This window comes from Lepidochelys olivacea (genome assembly GCF_965140295.1).
Source record: "Lepidochelys olivacea isolate rLepOli2 genome assembly, chromosome: 1".
In the NCBI taxonomy this organism is placed as follows: Eukaryota; Metazoa; Chordata; order Testudines; family Cheloniidae; genus Lepidochelys; species Lepidochelys olivacea.
Window position 1 is genome coordinate 198,944,165 of NC_140411.1, and position 26,014 is coordinate 198,970,178.

At 41.1% G+C, this 26,014-nt stretch overlaps 1 protein-coding gene across 1 annotated transcript in view; it reads left to right on the forward strand.

The window, feature by feature from the left end:
- The first annotated feature begins 3,626 nt into the window (after window positions 1–3,626).
- The window catches only part of ZBTB11 (zinc finger and BTB domain containing 11), a 30,485-nt gene continuing 8,097 nt past the window's right edge, over window positions 3,627–26,014 (forward strand). The window contains exons 1-9 of the mRNA XM_084652355.1: window positions 3,627–4,456; window positions 9,172–9,407; window positions 11,008–11,239; window positions 12,416–13,236; window positions 18,139–18,318; window positions 18,735–18,971; window positions 19,825–19,969; window positions 21,169–21,286; window positions 23,491–23,649. Coding sequence (XP_084508481.1) covers window positions 4,147–4,456; window positions 9,172–9,407; window positions 11,008–11,239; window positions 12,416–13,236; window positions 18,139–18,318; window positions 18,735–18,971; window positions 19,825–19,969; window positions 21,169–21,286; window positions 23,491–23,649 — 2,438 coding nt within the window. The 5' untranslated portion in view covers window positions 3,627–4,146. The remainder of the gene's footprint in view (window positions 4,457–9,171; window positions 9,408–11,007; window positions 11,240–12,415; window positions 13,237–18,138; window positions 18,319–18,734; window positions 18,972–19,824; window positions 19,970–21,168; window positions 21,287–23,490; window positions 23,650–26,014) is intronic.

Consider the following 26,014-nt stretch of genomic DNA (forward strand, 5'->3'; position numbering starts at 1 on the left):
ACAGAGGTGATCCTACAGTTTACCATTGCTGCTTTGTGGGATTAGTTATGGGTCCTGAAATCACTTTCAGAACCACCAGTGGTGAGCTGGAGCCGGTTCGCACCAGTTTGCGCAAACCGGTTGTTAAATTTTGAAGCCGGTTTAGAACCGGTTGTTAAAGAATACAAGGAACCAGACAGCGTGCTGTGAGGCAACTGGAAAGCTTTTGAATGCTGTAACAAGAAAACACTCAAGCACATGGTTAACTTTAGGCAATTTTTACTCACCCGGCGGTGCTCCAGGTCTTTGGCGGCGGGTCCTTCACTCGCTCAGGGACTTCGGCAGCGGATCCTTCAGTGCCGCCAAAGACCCAGAGCGAGTGAAGGACCAGCCGCCAAAGTGCCGCCGAAGACCTGGAGCGAGTGAAGGACCCGGTTTTTCACTTTTGGCAGCTATCACTGAGAACCACCACCAAAAAAAAGGTTTTGGTGTGATGGTGAGCAATGGGACACAAGGACATGTTGGGCTGGTAAACACATTCTGCATCATGCAATATTGCCAACTGTTATTACTTTAATATTTGGTGCTTTTAAACTCCAGCTTGTGGAATCAAAGAGATTGCATGAAAATTGTAGCTTCCTTAAAAATAGCCCTTGCAGTTGCAATGGTTCAGCAACCAAAGGACAAATATAAGGAACACAATATGTATGTTTTAAAATCTCATGATTTTTGATTGCTTGGGGCTGGCAACCCTCATTTAAGGTTACAGTGCTATTTGAACATAATGGGGGATGCTTTTATGTACGAGGTGAGGTACATAACGCCAAAATATTGCGTTGCTTCGTGATCTCAACCGCTCTGAAAATAACCAAACACAGCCACAAGGCTGAGTGGAAATGAATTGCGCACAGCCATCACTCACCTTACAGACGGGAGAGTCGGTGATGGACTCAGTGAGCACTCAAGAAACTTCCTGAAAAAGCACAAGATCAAATCCGCACAGACACACCCCTGGAACCCCGACCTGGGATACTCTATCTACTACCCAAGATCCATAAACCTGGAAATCCTGGGCGCCCCATCATCTCAGGCGTTGGCACCCTGACAGCAGGATTGTCTGGCTATGTAGACTCCCTCCTCAGGCCCTACGCTACCAGCACTCCCAGCTACCTTCGAGACACCACTGACTTCCAGAGGAAACTTCAATCCATCGGTGATCTTCCTGATAACACCATCCTGGCCACTATGGATGTAGAAGCCCTCTACACCAACATTCCACACAAAGATGGACTACAAGCCGTCAGGAACACTATCCCCGATAATGTCACGGCTAACCTGGTGGCTGAACTTTGTGACTTTGTCCTTACACATAACTATTTCACATTTGGGGACAATGTATACCTTCAGATCAGCGGCACTGCTAGGGGGACCCGCATGGCCCCACAGTATGCCAACATTTTTATGGCTGATTTAGAACAACGCTTCCTCAGCTCTCGTCCCCTAAAGCCCCTACTCTACTTGCGCTATATTGATGACACCTTCATCATCTGGACCCATGGAAAAGAAGCCCTTGAGGAATTCCACCATGATTTCAACAATTTCCATCCCACCACCAACCTCAGCCTGGTCCAGTCCACACAAGAGATCCACTTCCTGGACACTACAGTGCTAATAAACAATGGTCACATAAACACCACCCTATACCGGAAACCTACTGACCGCTATTCCTACCTCCATGCCTCCAGCTTTCACCCTGACCACACCACACGATCCATCGTCTACAGCCAAGCTCTGCGATACAACCGCATTTGCTCCAACCCCTCAGACAGAGACAAACACCTACAAGATCTCTGTCAAGCTCTCTTACAACTACAATACCCACCTGCAGAAGTAAAGAAACAGATTGATAGAGCCAGAAGAGTTCCCAGAAGTTACCTACTACAGGACAGGCCTAACAAAGAAAATAACAGAACGCCACTAGCCGTCACCTTCAGCCCCCAACTAAAACCCCTCCAACGCATTATTAAGGATCTACAACCTATCCTAAAGGATGACCCAACACTCTCACAAATCTTGGGAGACAGGCCAGTCCTTGCCTACAAACAGCCCCGCAACCTGAAGCAAATACTCACCAACAACCACATACCACACAACAGAACCACTAACCCAGGAACTTATCCTTGCAACAAAGCCCGTTGCCAACTGTGCCCACATATCTATTCAGGGGACACCATCACAGGGCCTAATAACATCAGCCACACTATCAGAGGCTCGTTCACCTGCACATCCACCAATGTGATATATGCCATCATGTGCCAGCAATGCCCCTCTGCCATGTACATTGGTCAAACTGGACAGTCTCTACGTAAAAGAATAAATGGACACAAATCAGATGTCAAGAATTATAACATTCATAAACCAGTCGGAGAACACTTCAATCTCTCTGGTCACGCAATCACAGACATGAAGGTCGCTATCTTAAAACAAAAAAACTTCAAATCCAGACTCCAGCGAGAAACTGCTGAATTGGAATTCATTTGCAAATTGGATACTATTAATTTAGGCTTAAATAGAGACTGGGAGTGGCTAAGTCATTATGCAAGGTAGCCTATTTCCTCTTGTTTTTTCCTACCCCCCCAGATGTTCTGGTTTAACTTGGATTTAAACTTGGAGAGTGGTCAGTTTGGATGAGCTATTACCAGCAGGAGAGTGAGTTTGTGTGTGTATGGGGGTGGGGGGATGTGAGAAAACCTGGATTTGTGCTGGAAATGGCCCACCTTGATTATCATGCACATTGTAGGGAGAATGGTCACTTTGGATGAGCTATTACCAGGAGGATAGTGAGTTTGTGTGTGTGGTTTTTGGGAGGGGGATGAGAAAACCTGGATTTGTGCTGGAAATGGCCCACCTTGATTATCATGCACATTGTGTAAAGAGTTGTCACTTTGGATGGGCTATCACCAGCAGGAGAGTGAATTTGTGTGGGGGGGGTGGAGGGTGAGAAAACCTGGATTTGTGCTGGAAATGGCCCAACCTGATGATCACTTTAGATAAGCTATTACCAGCAGGACAGTGGGGTGGGAGGAGGTATTGTTTCATATTCTCTGTGTGTATATAAAGTCTGCTGCAGTTTCCACAGTATGCATCCGATGAAGTGAGCTGTAGCTCAGGAAAGCTCATGCTCAAATAAATTGGTTAGTCTCTAAGGTGCCACAAGTACTCCTTTTCTTTTTGCGAATACAGACTAACACAGCTGTTACTCTGAAACCTATAAAGGGCAGTTCAGTATTTTGGCGAAACGAGCTTTGCCCTATTTCAAGATGGCTGCTCCTGTAATTTACGCCTCCCAGGCTAAGGAGAGGTTTTGCCCTAGTTCAAGATGGCGGCGCTCCGACCCCCACTTCGGCGCTTTTTCGCTGTGTTCTAAGACAGTAGCAACCAGAACTCAGCGGCGCACTCCTTGCCCTGTTCTAAAATGGCGACGTCCCAACCTCAGCCCTTTGGCGCTTTCGTCCGATTCTAGGATGGCGCCCCGCAATACACGTTGCACTCTCGAGGCACCCCCGCCGCAGCTACCTCCTTGAGCCCCTCCCCTGCGCTCAGGCTTCTGACCTCACTTCCGTTTGTGCAGCAGCCATTTTGTCTTTCCGTTGCTGCTGCCCGAGCTTCTCCCTCCCTCCCGCCGCCGCTGGCTGGGAAACTCCAGTTCCCCCCCCGGGCCCAGCTCCCTCTGGACCCGCTGCCCAGGGGGGCCGCTGCCTTCAGCCTCCCACCGCCTGCCCAACGGCTGGCCAGGTTGCCTCGTAGCGCGTACCCGCGGATCGGCGTCTCTCGCCCCCTCCCCCCCAGCGGCGCATGCTCTGCCGGGCCCCCGGCCGCGCGGACACCTGGTAGCGCCCCCCGCTGCCCGAGGGGCTGGGGCGCCCCTCAGTGACTGGCCACGGGACCCCCCAGCTCTCGGGGAGACGCCCCAGGGCCCTCCTCTACGCTGAGCGCCGGAGACGCCCCACAGCTCCCTAGGGGCTGGGTGCGGAGGCGGGGGCCCAGCTGCCCCTACCCGGGGCGCGCGGCTGAGGCGCCCCGCGGAGGAAAGCGGGGGCCTGGCTCGGCAGGGGCCCCGTCGCCCCCGGCACCCGCGGAGCCGGTCCCGCCCAGCCCGGCGGCGCCATGTCCAGCGAGGAGAGCTACCTGGCCATCCTGCGCTACCTGACCAACGAGCGGGAGCCCTACGCGCCCGGCACGGAGGGTAACGCCAAGCGCAAGATCCGCAAGGCGGCCGCCTGCTACGTGGTGCGCGACGGGACCCTCTACTACCAGCGGCGGCAGCGGGACCAGCAGCGCTTCGCCGAGCTCGAGGTGGTGCTGCAGGCCGAGCGCCGCGCCCGCCTCATCCGCGCCGCCCACCTCGGCCCGGACGGCGCCCACCGCACCCGCCTGCAGACCTGGCAGGGGCTCTCGCAGCGATACTGGTGGAGAGGTGAGGCGGGGCCCCGGGGACAGCGGCGTGGCTCAGCCCCGCCGCAGCCGGAGGTGGGGAGCGGGGTCGCGTGGTGGGAGGCGCCCGGCCGGGGCCGATCTCTCGCAGCCGCGCGCTGAGCCCGCTCGGGGAAAATGGGCAGGGGAGAAGGGCACCTGGGGACGGTCCTGCGCGGCTCCCTCGCTCTGCCGCCGCACGTGCAACCCGCCCAATGGGGTAGGTGGGGCGCGATATGCAGCTGGCCGCGGGAGCCAGCCCGCGTGTTTGGGCGGGGCTCCGCTGGGGAGCCCGCCAATCCCTGGAGGGTGTGTGCGAACCCCAGCGGTGCTCCCCAGCCCAAGTAGCTGAGCGGCCTGGTGAGCTGTGTGCCACAGAGCCTGGGGCATCTGTCAGGCAGGGGCCAGGGATTGGCTACACCGTTACTAGCATGTTAACTACGTTAGAAGCAGGATGCTTGTCAAACAGTCAGTGGGGCCAATGGATGATTGAGGTATTAAACAGGTTTCAGAGTAGCAGCCCTGTTAGTCTGTATTCGCAAAAAGAAAAGGAGTACTTGTGGTACCTTAGAGACTAACCAGTTTATTTGAGCATAAGCTTTCGTGAGCTACAGCTCACTTCATCGGATGCTGTAGCTCACAAAAGCTTATGCTCAAATAAATTGGGTAGTCTCTAAGGTGCCACAAGTACTCCTTTTCTTTTTGAGGTATTAAAGGGGGACTCAAGAAAGACAAGGCCATTGTTGAGCGGCAAAACAGATTTTTGCATCGGATTTCACTAAAGAGGATGTGAGGGAGATTCCCGTGACTGATTCATTCTTTTTCGGTAACTGATCTGAGGAATTGACCTAGATTGAGGTGTCAATAAAGAAGGTTTTAGAACAAATTAGTAAATAGTAAAAGGTCCCGAACCTGATAGTATTCAGTAAAGAGTGCCAAAGGAACTTGCATATGAAATTGCCGAACAATTAACTGCGGTATATAAGCTATTACTTAAATCAACCTCTGCACCTGGTGACCTGAGACAAGCTAATGTAACACCAATTTTTTATAATGTTCTAGAGGTGATCTTGGCAATTACAGGCCAGCAAGCTTAACTTCAGGACAGGGCTAATTGGTTGAAACTATAATAAAGAATAGAATTATCAGACACATAGATTAACATGATATGTTGGGGAAGAGTCAAAAAAGCTTTTTTGAAGGGAAATCATGCCTCACCAATCCCATAGAATTCTTTGAGGGGGTCAGCAAATGTGAACAAGGGGGAATCCACTGGATATAGTGTACCTGGGCTTTCTGAAAGCTTTTGACAAAGTCCCTCATCAAAGACTCTTAAGCAAAGCAGGCAGTGATGAGTAAGAGGGAAGGAAGATAGGAGACAAAGGATAGGAATAAATGATTAGTTTTCACAGTGGAGAGAAGAAACGAGCAAAGGGTCCTGCAAGGAGCTGCACTGGGGCCGGTTGTATTCAACATATTCATAAATAATCTGGAAAAAGGGATAAATCGTGAAGGTTGCAAAGTTTGTAGACAATACAAAATTATTCAAGATAGTTAAGTCCAAAGCTGACGGCAAAGAGTTACAAAGGGATCTCATAAAACTGGGTGACTGGGCAACAAAACAGCAAATGAAATTCAATATGGATAAATGCAGAGTAATGAACATAGAAAACATAATCCCAACTGTACATACAAAATGATGGAGTCTACATTAGCTGTTACCACTCTAGAAACAGATCTTGGAATAGGCGCGCCGGAGCGGGGCCAAGCCATGTGGTGCCTCCCCTGACCTAGCACCCTGGCAGGAGCGGGGCCAAGCCACTGTCGTCCAAAGTAGTTGTAACCTCTCCCAGTTTGGTGTCATCCACAGATTTTATTGGCATACTCTCCACTCCATTATCCAAAGTCATTAATGAAAACATTGAATAGTACCAGATCCAAGACTGACCATTGTGGAATCCCACTATATATGCCTGTCAAGTTTGACAGTGAACCATTGATAAATACTGTTTGAGTACAGTCTTTCAATTAGACCACGTTTCCCTAGTTTGCTTATGAGAGTGTCATATGTGTTTAAAACATTAGTAAAATCAAGATATGTCATGTCTACTGCTTCTCTCCCCTTCTCTTCACCTCTCACCCCCTTTCAATAGGCCAGGGAGGAAAGACCTAGAAAGAAATTAGTTTGGTTGGCTTGATTTGTTCTTGACAAATCCATGTTGGCTCTTCCTTATAACCCTATTGTCGTCTAGATGCTTATAACATGGTGGTTTGATAACTTGTTCCAGTATCTTTCCAGGTATGAAAGTTAGGCTGGCTCATCTATAATTCCGCAGGTCCTCTTTGTTCCCCCTTTTAAAGATGGATATTAGGTTTGCCTTTGGGACCTCACCCATCCTCCATGAGTTCTTGAAGATAATTGCTAACATTTCCGAGATTGCTTCAACTACTTCCTTAAGTACTCTGGGATGAATTTCATCTAGCCCTTCTGGCTTAAATATATCCAACTTCTCTAAATAGTTTTTAACCTGTTCTTTCCCGATTTTGGCTTACGTCCCTTGTTATTAATATTAATTTTGTTGAATATCTGGTCACCGTTAACTCTTGGTCCATCTATTTTTCTGTTTTTGTACAGTGACTAGCACGGTGGATTTTGGTCCATGCCTAGGTAGTACTACCATAGAAATAATAATGCTTAGTCATTCCTCGTATCTGTTTATTATGGGACAGCTTTGGATGAAGCATTCTTACAGTTAATTTTCAGTGACTATCACTAGCTCGGGAGGGGCAGGGCTGGGATGTGCCTGAAATCTGTATTTCCTGGTTCACAGGCTTAAGTATACATACATTTGACATTCTGGAAGGGTATGAAGGATTGCCCATCAACCTTAACTCTGAGTTACCCAAGTTTTGGGCCTGTCATAAACAGTTGGGTTTTGCATCATGATCTTCTGAAGTCAGCAGGCACAGGTTCTCTTTTTGCACTAGCGGGAGAAATTAATTTGAATTGAAGACTGTGAGTATGTTTACACTACGAGTGCTACAGTGGTACAACTGCACAGTAGATCCACCCCCTCTAAAGGCAGTCGCTAGGTTGACAGAAGAGTCCATCTGTCAACCTAGCTGCATCTAGAGTTGGGGGCTAAGTCAGCCTAACTATGTCGCACAGGGCACAATATTTTTCAGAGCCTTGAGCGATGTATTTAAGTAATGAGAATGCCTTGGGAGCTGCCCTAAGACATTTAAATCTAAGTACTCTTAATTCAGGTGCCTCATCTCAGCTGCAGGTGTTGAAGTATTGGGAATAGTTTACACCCAGATGCCCTAAACTCACATGGAGCCTCATTAATTTCAACAAGTATCCATGTGGACATGGGTCCACATGCATAGTGCCAGTTGCAGGATCAGTGTCATAGGTTGTAAAGCTAGGTTCCTTTGGAATTAAATGATACATAAATGTAAGATTGGAAGAAGCAGTCATGCACAAGTCCTTCTGGAATGATGTTTGACCTAATAAGTCTAATAATCTTCAGTACTTCCACCATGAACGAACTGTTAATAATCAGTTGATTAAATGGAAAGAACATCCAGTCACTCAAGCCCTTAAAAGCAATGAAAATGGCCACTTACACAGTTATCCTCTTTTAACATACCTTGAACCTCATACATCACATTAATCATTTCACTGACCATCTCCATATACCTTCAACATTTTGACAGTTATACAATTCAGACGCTATATTCTTTACCCTCACACTGTAATAAAACCTTAACTTTGACATCAGCAACATACATGTCTGTCAGGCATCTGCATACTTGTGAACTGTCTAATGTGGTATTTTATCATTGGGATGTATGAGGAACAGTGAGTTGCAGACAGGTGAAAGTATAATTCAGGAATCTTTCAATGCTTTTGTGCTGTTCTAACCAATGGGCAGACTTTCTTTAAATTAATCTGACATAAATGCAACAAAAGCTAGGGTTCTGAAGAAGTGTCTAAGACTGTTCTTGTCCCAATGAAAACTATGTGAAGTAGGGAGTAAACTTCTTTCCATATGGTTTGTGATATTTTATTAGAGTTGGCTGAAATTTTGCAAATTCAGTTTTGATGTAAAATGGCAACCAAAAAAACTGACAACATTTTCAAGAATTCCCATCCCCACCTCTTTCCATTTTTAGGCCAGCTCTAGATATTTTCCCTTTAAATGACTTATTCATTACAAAGATTTTTTTTTTTTTTTTTTTTTAAATTTTTGGGCTATTTCTGGCTTTACAAACTGGGTTGAGCTAGCCTGGTAGTGTGGCAACAGAATGGAGCATTGGTGGAGATAATGGTTTAATAATGACTTGGTGATTGATTCATCTTCCTGGTTAAATGGAATTTGGCTGTGTGAAAAGAGGGGATTCAGTACTGGTGATGAGGTATGTTTATAAGTTATAAATAATGCAGGCAATCCTGGAGGGTGTTGTACATCTCCATTTCCTGATAACAGCTGGGATACAATAATGGTAGTCATGTATATTCAGTTAGAAAGGGAAAACATAGACTAACGGGAGCCAGAGAATGAAAGTGTAGAAAAACAATTGGACCTGTTTTTCCCAATAAATACACAATAGTATGGATGTAATACATCAGTAAAACGACAGATTGCCCTTTCTCACGTGTGTAGCGTAAAAAGATGACTAACTAATGAAGCTTTCATTAATACTTTTCCTTAGGTATTCTTAAGCAAGTTAAAGATTACATTAAAGAATGTAGTAAGTGCCAGGAAAAGCTAGATCGTTCTAGATCCCTGTCAGATCCTTCTGAAATGCTGGAGGAACTAGGACTGGACACAAGATCTCATGAAGACAGTAATGAAACAGATGATGAATTAAGTAACACTGCATCAGTCCCAGCTGCATCACCAAAACCTGTGAAAAAGAAACCAATAGCAAAACATGAGCTTGTATTTGTAAGTAGCATTTTATCTACTTGTAAAATTATAAGATGTTAATTTAACCCTCTTAATCAAATTATTATTTATCATAGCTCTTACTAGTGCAATATGATCTGATACTAAATTTCCCTGAATGTTCAAGTAAAATAGAGCATATTGCAATGTTTAGAAACTGAGTGTCCAAATATCTGTTTTTCTGTCGCCCTACTCTTCATTTTTGTTTCACAAATGATTGTGTGTGTAGGAATTTAAAAAAAAAAAAAGTTCCACAGGTTTTTGATTTCTGTATATTTTTCTTTGTTTCTATCGTTTTGTCTGTTTTCACATTGTGCGAGTATAACTTTAAATAAATGTCTAAAAGGGACAGTGTTAGCAAATTGAAACAATTAATTAAAAGTCTTGCTTTTTTCAGATGAGCTGATCTTTTTTTCAGGGTGGACTCGACTTAATCATGGTTTTCTACGTAAAAGTGCATTCTTTTTGGTTGTTATAACCTTAATACATAATCTTCACAACTCAGATGTAGGTTTCATTTTTAGAAGGTACACACTATACATTTTTAAACAGTGATTTATTTTGAAAACTTTTCAGATTGCTTTTACAGCTATATCAGAAAATGAATTATTGTTTGGTTATTTCATTTAGCAAAGGTAATTGAAGCAGATATTATATTTATGAAGTCATTGGATGGTGAACTATCTCCAATTCAACAAGTTAATCATAAATATTTGGAGGATTTTCTTGCCACGCTGTATTAGGAGGAGAATGTCACCAGAAAGACATTTAAATTGTTTTATTTAACTAACACAACAACGTTAAGTATTCTGGATTTTTTTTCTTCAACAGCAAACACATAATATTTTAACAAAACAAGCATATGTCCTTCACGTCTCACATTTATCTCAAGACTTCTTCCACTTGTCCATGTCTGTTTAGCCCCCAACAATCTTCTATTCATTGAACTTTTTGAAACTTTGCGCTTTTAGAGAGAGGTAAGGGATCGACTCTGTGCACACAAATTTGCAGAGGGACAATAGAGTTGAGGTCTGTTATTTCTCACTTCTATTTATTCATGTATGTATGTAAAAACATTTTTGCTGTTAACAAGCATGTTATCTCTGGAGGCACAAATCCACAGTTTGAGAACTGCAAAACTAAGCATCTCTGATGGTATCTTCTAGACTGAGTCCCATTGGGTAGATGGAAAGATTAATCTAAATAATCTATACAGAAGCCTGTGGAACCCCATAAGATTGGGTCCCTAATCCATGAACTATTGGAATTCATTTACAAAACTTTTCTTAAACATTACACGAATATATTGTCTCATACTATACAATTAGAATTTATAATCCCTGTTCCATGATGAGATATATTTGAGCTATAATGTATCTTAATTAAAACTATCTTTAGATAAGTTTTTTCCTCAAAAAGCATTTTATCAACAAAATCTGATTGAAATTTAAAAAAATCAATTTTTTTGTTTTTTTTTTAAATAATTCATTTTTATCCACCCTGTCTTTTTTTCAGATAAGAAGAAATGTCTAGTGCTCAGTATGAATGCTTAAAAAGATAAATATAAAGCAACTCTTTGTAATGGATTTGTTTATGGCAGGTTGATAGTAAAGGCCTTGTGAAGCAGTCTTCTTCAAAACATTCTCTGTCAGTTTTAAACCAACTGAACCAACAGAGGCTTTCCAATCAGTTCTGTGATGTTACTCTGTTGATTGAAGGAGAAGAGTACAAAGCACACAAATCTGTCTTGGCAGCCAATAGTGAGTACTTCCGGGAGCTTTTCATCGAAAAGGGAGCTGTGTCCAGTCATGAAGCAGTAGTGGATCTTTCAGGTAAATAAGCTCTAACTTCAAAAGATTTTAAGCAGAAAATGTTAAGTATGGCTTAGTGAATATGGTGTAGTAGCTTCTGAATATGTAAGAAGACTGAGCATTTGAGCTCACTTCTTGATTTAGAAATGATGTGGGTTTTTTGGATTTTATGATAGAAGAAACCGTTGTGATCATATAGTCTGACGTTATGCATAACACAGGCCATAGAATATCAGCCAGTAATTCTTGTGTAGGCTTTGAATAACTATTTTTTAATCTGCTTAGTTGTGTTCATTCTTCATATTGGTTTATTGCCTTTAAAAGCAGGCAAATGCTTGAATACATAAAGGAATGTTTATTATCTTCTGGAAGAGTTCTTTTGCCTGAGCAAACGCTTTTGGTCAAGTGGCCATGTTATACAACTATAGGCAGCAGAAAATTTGACCCTTCAAGTCTCTTGAAGCCAGGAGAATATTAATAAAGCTTCAAAAACTGTGTTTTCATGACAGAAGTTATTGTATATAGCACATGGGTGAATGCTTGGTATGTTGGTCTACTAGTACTGGCCTTTCTTCTTGTTTCCTCTCCAATTCCTATCCTTCTGTAGTTTAGATGGATGAACAAATTGACTTTTAGCATGATAGTCCAGAAGCTGCCCAAAGGTAAGTTACAGTGGTTCTCATAATTGTGGTTGGAAAAATATACATTTTAAAATAAGTTAGTCACTATAAGTCTCTTGAACCCCTATCGCTTTCTCTCTCTTTTCTCTCCTCTTTCTTCAATCCTCTACTACATCAGTTTTAATCTTACTCCTCCTACACTTTTTCCTTCATGCAAGAAAAGCAAGAAGATACCAATTAATTTAGGGCCAGGATTTCTATTTCAGAAAGGGTAGCAGTACCAAACTTTATTTAGAAGCAGTTTAGAAAAAACTTCGTTGAGAACTGCCTCAGTTGTATTTTAATATTGTGATCCTAGTGTGTTTGAATCTGCAGGCTTCCATGCTGGGAGAACACTTCTGCTATGAGTGAGATACTAATTGAAACCATATGCAGCTGCTGCATCAGCTAGCTGATAGACATTACTCTAAAGCAGAGACCCATCCAAATTAAGGGGTGTCCATTACGGATTAGCTTGAACAATTTGGTGATCTCTATTTGTTTTCTATAATCTCACTTCTTGTATTACTCCATACAGGTTTTTGCAAGACAAGTTTCCTTCCTTTACTGGAATTTGCTTATACCTCAGTGTTAACTTTTGACTTCTGTAGCATGGCAGAAGTTGCCATGCTAGCCCGGCATCTCTTCATGTCAGAGGTCTTGGAAATCTGTGAAAATGTGCACAAACAGATGGAAGATAAACAAATCACAGTGTACCAAAAGGGAAATATTCACACTGTAGAGTCTACACAGAGTTTACCGGAGCAGAATGCAGTTGAAACACAGCCTGTGGATAGTGCTGAACAGCCTTTACCTACGGAAGTGGTAAACAGTGAAGTAGTAGCAACTATGAATGGAGCATCTCCCAGTACTGGACAAGAGGAGGCAATAGCACTGCAGTCTGACCCTCAGACTTCAGAGCCTACAGAGGATATAACTGAGCCTACAGTACAATCTGTTTATAGTGAAACAACTGGAAATGAAATAAAAATAGAAATGGTACAGAGCATTGCAAATAACATTGTTTCTGTCATGCAGTCTGAGCCTCCGGTGGCAGAGGAGATGGAAACATGCACTGCGACAGAAGTTGAGGCCGATCAAAATGAGAGCAGCACAGCAAATGCAGAAATCACTTCCGAAGAGTCTTTAGAAGCACTTAAGCAAAAACGTGGCAGGCCATGTAATTCGGAGGGCACTCCAGTGTCACAACCTGAGAGCATCGTCTGCAGCCAAGATGATACTTATAAAAGCAAACTTCGTCAGCGTTCTGTTAGTGAGGGTGGATATATCAGATTGCACAGGGGAATTGAGAAAAAGCTGCAGAATAGGAAGACAAACCCCAAATCAGCAATACAGCAGGTATGAGAAATATCTTTTTTTCTTAGAACCATACTCTAGTTTTCAGTGGAAGAAAATCTTCTTTTTTTTTTTCCCCCAAAATAATGTAAAAAGACCACTTTCATTTAACTTCTAAGCAACACCTTGGACAGATAAATATTATTTAGTGTTAATACAACATTAGTGTGAATAAAAATAATTGCTAATACATGTGACAGATATTTGTGTGAAAACAACCAATATCCAAATTTCTTGCAGTCTGGTGATCTTAGTCGGCGTTTCACAAATGCGGCCACCAAGGGTTTTTCTTGCCGCCACAACCTCGTGGGCAGTGACTGGGGAGGAGGGGGGCAAAGCATTCACCCCTTCCCTGGGGCCACCAGTAGGGGTTGGGCCCTGCCCCCCTCTGGAGCCACAAACACTAGAGGAGCAGGCAGCCAGTGTGAGTTTTTCCCTCCTTTCCCAGAGGCAATGGGGCTTGGGCTTCTGGCTTTAGCCCTGGGGCTTTGGGCGGCAGGCTCTGGCCATGGGGCTTCGGGTTCCAGCTGCCGGGCTTCAGGCTCTAGCCCCAGGCTCGCCCTCCACCCCCTATCGCCCAGGGCCCCCTGCTGCCTCCCTACACACACCTCCATTCAGAGCTTAATTTTTCCCCCTGCTTGCCAGGGCTGAGTAAGTCTGCTGTGAAAAGCGATATTAACAAACCTACAAATATCAGTTTTCACAGGAGCAGACTTACTAGCTAGCAAGTCTAAAAACAGAAGAAACAACAACAAAAAAGAGAAAAACATTCAAAGCACTTTATTTTATTTCTATTCTGTTTAGGTCCAGTAAAGAATAGAGACAATTGTATATTATTTTTATTATTGAGTCTGGAAAAAAAACCCTACATAAATAAATTACAATGATTTGGACATGGATATGTGCATATTTATTTGTTTTTCCTAAAGTTAATTAAATATTTTAGGAAAAATTGTCAGAGCGGCCACCAGCAAGAGTTGGTGGCCACATTCTAATGCCACCAAAAAATTTCTTGTGAGAACCCCGTCTTAGATTTACTGTTGCTCCAGCACATAGAAGTATATATCTTATATGCTCAAAATATTCAGCTCATTTTGAGTAATTTTTGGTGCCTTTTTATGCCATAATTGCAGGTGTGTGCGCTCCCTTAAACAGAGATTTTTAGATGGGGTGTGTGTATATGTGGGTGGGGAAAGCCAGCTATTTAAATGCATCTGACCATTTTACCAATGAGTCTCCAAATTTTGGAGGCTTGAAAATAAAGTATATTTTAGGAGAGAAAAGGTCTGAGACTGTTAGTCGCATCACTGTATAGTACTTAAATGTGGCCCTAAATCAGAGCATTGCCAGCCTTGCTATTAAGCTTGCAGATTGGGACAATTCTACTTATAGATTACATAAGAAATTGAGTGAAGAACTTCTAAGGTTGCAAAGTTGAGCGCTCATATTAGGAAATGACAAAATTAAGGTTGTATGGGCAACCTTAATTCAACCCTTTTGTGTGTATATGTATTATGATACAGTCTTCAATTACATAGTCACATGCATTTTTTTTCCACAGGACCCACTGCCTCTCTTAAAGAGCACAGGATGGACGGCTTTTACTAAATTCAATATTTCTTTTAATAAAATTTGCATCCCAAGATCTTATTTACCATGCACCATCTAAATGCTGCATTGGATACAGAATTATTAATTTCCCTTGGGGCTTTTCTATAGAAGCTCTCACTGTAGTATCTAAGTGCTTCACAAACACTAATGAATTTATCTTAACAACATCTCTGAAGTGAAGTGGTGGTATTATTCCCATATAACAGTTGGGGAACTAAGACATGGAGGTTAAAGCCTACTCAGTCAAAAGTGTCCCATAATTTTGAATGCCTTGAGACACTTGGGGACTGATTTTTTTTTTAATTTTTTTTTTTTTTAAGACTTTTCAATTTTCAAGCATAGTTCCCATTTATTTCACTTGCAACTGTGAATGCTAAGCTCTTTTGAAAATCTGGCCCCATTTGTGTCAAGTTCAACACCCAGAATATGGGACAGTGAAAACCTGACACGTTTGGTTTAAGTGACTTACCTAGCATCACATAGAAACTGGTAGAAGCAGGGATAGATTCCAATTTTCCTAGGCAACATTCAGTTGCCTTAATCATAAGACCATCCTCTCTTCCTTCAGTCCCATGCCACATTCACGATTCAGCCCTTCCAAATTCTGTAACAAATGGGGAGTCATACAGACAACAGTTTCGTTCACTACACAGCTCTGATTCTTTTTCTGAGCAGTCTGTCCTGTGCACTGAATGAGACAAGGGTCTTGGGGAAAAAGTAGTATGTGATCATGTAATTTAATTAAAGACTATCAAAGATGCATATGCACAAGGGGGCCAAATTAAGATTGTATGTGCAACCTTAATTCTGGTATTTCCTAACTCAAGTGTTTTAATTTGCAGTTTTTTAAATATACTTTTAATATAGACTTCTTTGTATTTGAGTGCCTAAGTGTTTAAGAAGAGCAAACTGGAAAAAAAAATTCATCAGATGGAACCATAGTCCACCCCCACATGAGTCATCAATAGGATTGAAACCTTAAGATCCACAGCCCAGTCCTCTGCCACTTGAGCTAGTAGAATAACTGTGGTGGTAGCAGTAGGAGGTTGTTATCCTTCTTGTGCAGCAGCTATACTTTGCTAGTGGGTTTCGCAGATATTTACTGACAGCAGAGGAAATCTGCATTTTGGCAAATCTGCAGCAAAAGTGTTCTTAAAATGAACAACATGTGCGGGGTCATCATCTGAGACTGCTATAGCATGAAATATATGGCAGAATGAGGGTAAAACAGAATAGGAGACACAATTCTTCCCCAAGGAGTTCAGGACCCAAATTTAATTAACACATTATTTTTAAATAACTGTCATCGGCATGGGAAGCTTCCTCTGGAATGGTGGCCAAAGCATGAAGGGACATACGAATGTTTAGCATACCTTGCAATGCCGGCTAGAAGAGCACAATGCGAACACCTATTCTCACTTTCAGGTGACATTGTAAATAAGAAATGGGCAGCATTATCTCCCATAAATATAAACAAACTTGTTTGTCTTAGTAATTGGCTGAACAAGAAGTAGGACTGAGCAGACTTGTAGGCTCTAAAGTTTTACATTATTTTTAAGTTATGTAACACAAAAATCTACATTTGTAAGTTCCACTTTCATGATAAAGAGATCTCATACAGGTACTGTAGTGCAGTGAATTGAAAAATACCATTTCATTTTTACGGTGCAAATATTTGTAATAAAAATAAAGTGAGCACAGTACACTTTTTATTCTGTGTTGTAATTAAAATCAATATATTTGAAAATGTAGAAAAACTCCAAAATATTTAATAAATTTCAGTTAATAGTCTATTGTTTAACAATGCAATTAAAACTGATTAATTGCAATTAATTTTTTTGTTAATCGCGTGAGTTAACTGCGATTCATTGACAGTCCTAGTTTCTCCACCCACCTTGCTCCAGTTTCCTCTATCCTCACTACTCCAAATACATTTCTCATGGACTACAGACTATCTTTGTACACCTGACCTACTGACCTGTGAACCATCACATAGCAGGCATAGACTCAACTTCTTCTATTCCACATGTCTCTTTGCTGTCTGGAGATTATCAGCATATTGCCTTGCCATATTTTTAATGCATTCTGACCCTCTGACAGTTCACCCATACACTATGGTCTAGCAGATTATGCATTTGATTTTTTTTAAGTGCCTGTTCTATTATACTAGGCATTCTTATTAAGTATTAAACATATATTTCATATAACTATTTGTGAATCAAGCAATCTGTCCTCACCCAAAAACTAACCAGCTGAAAAACTTAGCGGGTCTGTCTTTGTCACACTGCTGTTCTCCTTCTCAAAAGCCAAAGGCAATACATAGACTTGAATCACACTTTCTCTTAAAACACAGCCTGTGCTGGAGTTTCATTCCAGAGACTTGTCTACAGAATGTAATAGCCCCTGTTTAGCAATTGGTAGCTAGTATTAAGTGTAGCTGCATTGGGCTGACTCCTAAAATATAGACGTGGACATAAAGGGGTTTCCACCATTGAGATAACTGCTAATCTGCTTCAGGCTGAAATTGAACTGGGAGGATTGATGTTCTCAGCCATGGAATGTGCCCCATATTTAGGTAGAGATGTGGATTTGCACAGACAGCAAAGAGTTCAGGAAAAGAAACCGGAGCACAGTCTGTCCTGAGACAGTCTCTCAGCTAGTTTACTTGTGATACCTACCTAGACTTTACTACTACTGGGAGAATGAGAGTAAGAATAATTTCAGGAGCTGTCTTGTATTTCTTACTATCTCTCAAACAGAGCTTTTCTTTAAGTGATTGGTAAAAATAAACTAGCCCAGCTGGTTTAGCTGGCTATTTTATTTTAGAAAAGCAAGCAAAAACACTGAAAAGGGAACTTGAGTGAAGAACATAATTTTGCTGACTCCATCTGAAACAGAGGAGTTGAAGTGGAGGAAGCTGTGTTCTCTGTCACTTGGTTTTCCTAAAACAAAAGATTTCTGATTTGTAATAATCACTTTTTCAAAGCAGGCATATGCACTGAAAACTCAGATATTGAACCTTCTATCTAGATTTTACTAAGGTGGCATCCAGTTTATGGTAAAACATTGTTCTTAACATACGGTCTGCAGTATCATTGTGGGTTCAGTTTGCTTTTAAACAGGTACTAGAAACTTAGAGCAATTTGTTAACACTAAAGTAGTTACTGCCAATGTAATAATATCTAGCTCTTATATAGTAATATTAAAAGTAATGAAGGTTGATGCTTAAAAGCAAGCGTGAGACTGAAAGAACATAGTACTTTTTATTAGAAACTATCATTGTTTTCCAATTAGGTTGCCATGAAGTTAGTGCAAAGAGGGAAGAAGATGAAGCAGCCCAAAAGAGATATCACAGAGAACAGTGAAGTGGAAGCTCAGATCAAATGCACTGAATGTGGGATGGTTTTTCAGAGGCGTTATTCGCTTATAATGCATACACTGAAACATGAAAGAACTAAAGATTATAAATGCCCGGTAAGTTTGTCTTTGTAAATTTTTCAAAAATTCCTCTGAGTTGGTAATTGCTCTTAATGTTGCTATTAGCACATACATTTATTTTTGTCTTATGGATTTAGAAAAGTCTGGAAGTGAATGTTATTGGGAACTGGTCCAATGCAAAGCTGCTTCTGCCAGTAGTTGCCTCTGCACTATTTTAATATTTACAACTAATAAATTAAGAACCTTACCTGAAAGTAAGTTGAGATGTAATGCATATTTATAGTTTTAATAGCTGGATTTATAGAGTAGCTAATCATATTACTGTGATTTTATGTTTTATTTACAAATGTGAAACTTTTATTCAAGGGTTTCTTAAAATAAGATAATTCAACAGTTTTGAAATAATTTAAGAAAATAATGCACATTATAGCTCCATGTATTTTCTTTCCTAGCTATGTAAAAAAGAGTTCCAGTATGGTGCCTCTCTGCGTGCCCACCTTGTTCGACATACCCGAAAAAATGAAGTGAGCACTGCAACAGCTAGTATAGAAGAGACGGGAGCGTCAGTAGTGAAAGGCAGAACTAAGCGGGAGTTTATATGTGATATATGTGGAAGAACTCTACCCAAGCTCTACGCTCTCAGAATACATATGCTCAAACATACAGGTGTAAAGCCACATGCATGCAAGGTAAAGAAAATACATCCTTTCCTGATGTCTTAGAAATTTGAAATGACTTCTTGATTCACGAGTAACTACACTGCACCTTACAACCTAGGTTAATCTTAATCACTTCACAGTGCTTGTGTGAAAAATAAGTAATGTAAGAACTTTGATTTAAATATAATTTGAGATTGAAGAGGAATTAGAGGGAATGTAATTTCCCAACTAGAACACTAGAGTTAATGCCCCTTCTCCCAAGACAATGTCTTGGGATTTTTCATTACAAATGGTCAGGATCTCTGTTTTTATGATGTATCCAAAGATGACATCTCCAGCAGCACAATGCCATGCAACCCCTGGCTTGGAAGTTGGTTCTGTGTTGATTCAAATAGAGGAGCGCCCATCCAGTGATTTACTAGTACTAGTCTTGGGTTTTCCTTTGTTCTCCGTTTGATATGCTAACCCATCCTGACTGCTTAGGTGGAACAGCATGTCATGTTACAAACATTTCATATGGTGTGATGGTGGTTTGAATGACAACTACCTCAACGTTCCATAATTATCTGGGAAAGTGGCCTTTGCCCAAATATGCCTATGGCTACCTCTGCAACAAGAAATAAGGCAAAATAACCACAATGTTAAGGACAGAAATTTTTTTTGCAGTTTGTACAGTGGTTTCCTGCTGACACAAAGCCACAAGCATGATCAGCTAGGTTTCCCAAGTAGCATACTTTTTTTACATTATATTTGAAGAGAAGGTAACATTTATGCTCTGAAAAATTTATGATGAGATGCAATACTGTCTTTGTCTCAAAGACTTGTAAATTTTAAGATTTATGTGATCTTGTATACTTTATCCAACTGAGTTTTTTCTTCATAGGTCTGTGGAAAGGCATTTACCTACAAGCATGGATTAAAAATGCATCTGGCTCTCCATGAGACACAGAAGCAGTTCAAATGTGACTTGTGTGAAAAGTCTTTTGTCACAAAACGGAGTCTTCAGGAACATATGAGCATTCACACAGGTAAACAGTGGGCAAGAGTGGGAGTAATGAGAACCATGGTATGTTGATAAATACTTCGGGGAACATAAAAGTTAATCCATTAACTCTGTTGACTTCTGTAGATAATTGAAGTGTAAATTATTTTCTAGCACTTCACTCTTTACTCATTGTGATTTACACTAGTTTCCCCAATGTTCTGGCAGTGTTTGTCTGCATGTGACTTTATGCTTATGATCTGAGAGTTTCATGCCTTGTCAAAAAAGCCATCTTCATTCCACTGGAGTTCTGAGGCTTTTGCCCCAATTTAAATGTTCTCTCCAGCTTCACTCCACGAGGAGCCACCACGTTGCAATAGCCATCCCCTTAACTAAGGAATAGAGGACTTGTATAAGAACTTGTGAAATTAATGAGTTCACAGATATAAGGAACTGATAGGAAAGCTTGAGGGTGAAAAGAGAATGTGAGATATGACAGTATAATAGTTTAGTGTGAACTTCAGGTATTTTAAGGTAGCTTAATATCTTGAAGTCCTGTGCATTTTTATTTCCTGGAGTGTGATGTATTAAGAATTGGGTACAAAAGATTGTTTTCCTTTACAATGCAGTTGTAGGTTCCAGAAAATAGAAGGGTTTCTACATACCTTCTTACAAATATCCTTTTGGCAGTCTAGTATTCAAGAACAGCCTGATAGGATCTGGGAATTTCCTGTTAAGGTAGCCTCCCATAGATCCAAGGTCTGATTTCTCTTCCTGTGCCCCCCATTCATGTATGCTGAACTATTACTAAAGTTGCTGCAGATGCTGTGCTCTGACTGTTTGCAATCTATTTCTTCAGCAGTAAATTGTTTGTTTTTTGTTTTTTTAAGATTGTTCAGAGTTAAGAACAAATTATAATTAAAGGCTATAGAGATTTTTGTCTGAACCATTTTAAGTATCTTATGATACAGTAGTTTAAAGTTGTGACTCAGCTTCTTCTTCAAATATGTACAGCAATATTATCCAAGATTATACCAGCATGTAAAGAATATTCTTGAAAATCCCAACTAGATTCCAAGTGTATATAATTAAACTTTCCTCTTCCTGTAGTAATAAAGCTCTGAGTACTTCAGATGAATTCTGTAAAAGTTATATACTCCCTTTAAAGCACTGCAGAGAGTTGGGGCTCAGATAGGAGACTTAGCCTTTTAAAGTACTTTTTTGTTGTTGTTGTTCTGTTTACAGGAGAATCCAAGTATCTTTGCTCCATTTGTGGGAAGTCTTTTCATAGAGCCTCAGGACTTAGTAAGCACATAAAGAAACACCAGCCAAAGCCTGAAATTCGTGGCTATCAGTGTACTCAGTGAGTATAAATTGACCTTTAAGTCCCTGGATTATTAAAGATAGTTTTAGTTGTCTCTCATGCTGCAGTTGGTCACATGGAATTATTTAGAATAAAATATGTTAAGCACTGGGGTGGAAAATGCACTTGTGAAGTTCATATAAGGACAAATGCAAAGTACTCCTCTAAGGAAGGAATAGTCAATTTGCACACATGCAAAATGGGAATTGACTGTCTAGGAAGGAGTACTGCAAAAAGGTGTCTGGGGTCATAATAGATCACAAGCTAAATATGAGTTGATGTTGCATGGTTGATGTTGCAAAAAAAGCAAACATCATTCTGGGATGTAGTAACAGGAGCATTGTAAGCAAGCCACAAGAAGTAATTCTTCCGCTTTACTCTGCACTGATACAGCCTCACTGGAGTATTGTGTCCATTTCTGGGAGCCGGGGGCCCACGGCCGGCAGCTGGGGGCCAGGAGCATGCGGTTGGGACCCAAACTGGGGGCAGGGCTGGAGCAGAGGTGAGGGGAGAGCAGGGCTGGGTGGCGCTCCTTCCCTGCTCTGCGCTGGGGCTGGCTCGGGCCCTGCTGCGCCCCCCTAGTGGAGTGCCCCTCACAGTTTGGAGACCACTGACATAAAAATTACAAGGAAGAGAGAGAAAAAAATTTTTGTAACATCTGAGGATAGGACAAGAAGCAATGAGCTAAAATTGTAGCAAGGGTAGCTTAGGTTGGACATCAGGAAAAACTTCCTAACTCTCATAGTGGTTAAGCACTGGAGTAAATTGTCTAGGGACATTGTGGAATCTCCATTATTGGAGATTTTTAAGAGCAGGTTAGACAAATGCCTGCCAGGGGTCGTCTAGATAATATTTCATCCTGCCACGAGGTCCCTTCCAGTCCTATGATTCTATATATTGGAGATGAAAGTCTTGATTAATATTAACCTTGATCATGCTTGTCCTCACCCCAGATTCTATTTAGATACGGTTGTTTGGGGTTTGTCTTAGGCAAACCTTTACACACCTGGGGATCCTCTCTGGCACACCCTAGGTGGTTTGTCAGATGAAGAAGGTCGTCTTCTCTGACAACTTTGTCTAAGAGCTTCTCTCTTTTTTTCTATAAAAGCAGCAAAGAGTCTTGTGGCACCTTATAGACTAACAGACATACTGGAGCATAAGCTTTCGTGGGTGAATACCCACTTGGTTGGATGCATGTGATGAAGTGGGTATTCACCCATGAAAGCTTGTGATCTAATACGTCTGTTAGTCTATAAGGTGCCACAGGACTCTTAGTCCGGATCTGTAAAAGCGGCAAACACGGCTACCCTTCTGATCTCTTTTCTATATAATCCCTGTTGTTAAGTGACTTGGATAATGGGGCATTATGTCAGGGAGAGGAGGAGGCTTTCAAACAAGATGCCTGAGAAGCAGAGTTTATTGGTCCACTAGAGAAGAAGCACCTTCTTGATCATGCATATTCCTGTGATGTGCTAAAGAGGAGCTGGTGAACCGTGGCCTCCCATGGAGCTGTTATGGGGTGGCATGGATGAGGGGAGGCATTAGGAAAATTTGGGTTGAGGGATTGGCAGGGGGAGTGTCTTTGAGAAGCAGAGCTAGCAGTTGTGATGAATGTGCTTGAGCAATCTGAACAGTAAAGCAATTTAATGTCTGCTTTCCTAGTCAATCCTCCATGGTTCCAAAAAAAGAGATGCCAGTTCCTTCATAAGCATGGCTTTTCTAGCTTAGAGAACAACACTTTGTGTTCTGTAACTTGTGATGTCCTAACTCTCCATAACTCTCTCTTGTTTTTTGGGTACTGGATAGGAGTTATACAAACCTTTTTTCCCTATAACCGAGCAATCAAAGGAAATCAGCTTTCTATAACAGATAAAGGGAAAATATGCCTGAAGCCCATAAGATACATTCCAGATCTTTAAATTAGCTGCTATTTCTTTTAATCTCCCTTAATGTAGAAGAGGATTACATTGTTAATATAATGGTTGACACTGTAAACCTTGTCTACGTCATGAAGTCTTCCAGTCTTTTAAAATTACCGATATATACTGGGCTTTAGGCAACATGTAAATGATAAAGTACAGTGTTTTTGTGCCATTGAAATCGTGGTCCAGGATCCTCATTTTTGAACAATCCTCCCTCCGTAGTTATCTTCATCTTATTATGATCCTCTCTTATGTGGGAGTCTGAAACCTTTATTGTTACAGATGTGAAAAAAGTTTCTATGAAGCTCGAGATCTCCGCCAGCACATGAACAAGCATCTTGGTGTGAAGCCGTTCCAGTGTGAGTTCTGTGGGAAGTGTTACAGTTGGAAGAAAGATTGGTATTCTCATGTGAAGTCCCATTCTGTCACAGATCCTTACAGGTGAGTGAGGGTCAGTTCACAACTGTTGTAAGCTGAGCACACTAAGGTGTTGCCGACCCACAGCTCTAATTACACCAATGAGGATCTGCTTTTGAATGACATTGCCAAGAGCTATCCATAGTTAGAGGCATGTAGCTTTCAGCAACAGATATAAAAGAATAACTTCATATGATGATCTCAATTGAAGAAGAGGATCTTGAATGTTTATGGATCAGTGTCCTAACAGAGAAAGCACAAGATGGGGTGCTGGTTGGTGTCTACTACCGACCACCAGATCACACTGGAGAAAAGGATAACTGGCTTCTTAATATATAGGGCGGGAAAAAGCAGCGTGATCTTGGGGGACTTCAATCTGAGTGACATGCTGGAGCTCCCAGGATGCCAGTAGTAAAATGTCCTTGGAATTTCTAAAACTGGTAAAGGACAATTTCCCAGCAAATGTTGCTTCCAACATGGGGGAATTCTATATTAGACTCATCTTGACAGATAAAGGTATTGATCACACAACTGAAAATTAGTGGTTGCTGAGTGATACAAGTGATCGTGACTTTATTACATTTGTTGTGTGCAAACAGACTGAAGTGCAAGCCAGTAATACATACACACAGACAGACATGCACTTGGTGCTTTAAAAGAGGTAATTTCATAAAGCTGAAAACAATTATGAGTCAAATTAGCTAGGAGAAAGTGTTTTTGCCCCCAAAACAAGAATCCCGGAATTCAGAGAGAGAACTTAGTTGGCTTAAAAAAAACAGTGTGGCTTAGAGGGGAATTGAAAGCAGCTCACGCTCTCGTGCGCTCTCTCTCTCTCTCAGTTGTGGGATTGTTTCTTTTTGGGCAGAATTCCTTTCCCCAGCTGATTTGACTTATTGTTTGTGAAAATGGTACTTTTAAAGCACCGTGTTTGTGTGTTACTGGCTTGGACTTTATTCTGTTTGCATACAACAAACGTAGTCAAGTCATGATCATTTGTGTCACTGAACAACCATTAAATTTCAGTTGTGTGATGAATGTATATATATAAAATATAGGGGGAGGGGGAGGGAGGGCTTGGAAAGATTAAATTTAGTAACACATATCTGGTTTCACTTTCCCTCTTAGACATTTACTGATTTTAAAAAAAATTAATCCTTCCAAGTATAAATATTAATTAGAAGCTATCAACTTCCCCTTTTTTTTCTGTTGGTTTTGTGTGTTGTCTCTCTCTCTCGTTGGATGATTACATTTTTATCAGTATATGTCAGTAAATGTTGATTTCTCTGTACACACGCAAACTGACAAAAATATTTCTGTTGTTAGTAATCAAAATTTACAGATAGGCAAAGTAAGAAGAATTCTGTTTGAGATCTTACTAGAGTCAAAATTCAGTGATTTAGACTTTTGAATTAGACTTGTTACAAATAGAATAGACTAGAGAATTAATAGTATAAACAGGTGTGAGTTGGAGTTTAAGGATATTTACATTGTCAACATGACAGGTCAAAATAATACAGTTTGTGTTTTAATGGTTATAAAGCTTTAATTGTCTGACCACCCTTCAATCATTTCCCACAACTCTGGACATTTAAATAGATAAAAATCTAAAATAATGCTTAAAAATAAACATCAATATCTGTTGAAATTCTGGGGGAAAAAGTCAAATTCTGCAAAGCCGAGTTATATTAATTACTAGAAATTGTAGAAAATTGATAAGAGAAGCAAAAAGTTACAAGGAAAAATCAATAGCCAGAAAAATTAAAGACAATAAGAAGGAGTTTTTTAAATATGTGAGGAACAAAAGGAATTCTAACAATAGTATTGGTCCACTGCTAGACAGAAATAGTACAATTGTCAATAATGCAGAAAAAGCAGTGTTCAATAAATATCTTCTGTGTTTGGTAAAAGGTCAGATGATTTCATAATCAAAAATTACAGGAGAGTGATATAATGCCAATCAACATGGATTTATGGGAAATAGATCCTGTCAAACTAACTTGATCTTTTTCTGATGGGATTAGATTCTAAGGCCAGAAGGGACCATTGTGATAATCTAGTCTGACCTCTTGCATAACACAGGCCATAGAACTAACCCAGAACAATTCATGTTTGAACTAGAGCATGTCTTCTTGAAAAAATCCACTTCTGATTTAGAAATCCACCACAACCTTTGTCCAATTGTTCCGATTGTTGATTACCCTCACTGTTAAAAATGTATGCCTTATTTCCAGTGAGAGAGAGGTAGAACAAGGTCCAGTGGTTGGAAGCTGAAGCTAGACAGTTTCTCACTGGAAATAAGGCATACATTTTTAACAGTAAGGGTAATCAACTCTAGATTGAAGAGCTCGTTATCAAAAATTTACTCCCATGTTAAGAACTTGCAGACTGT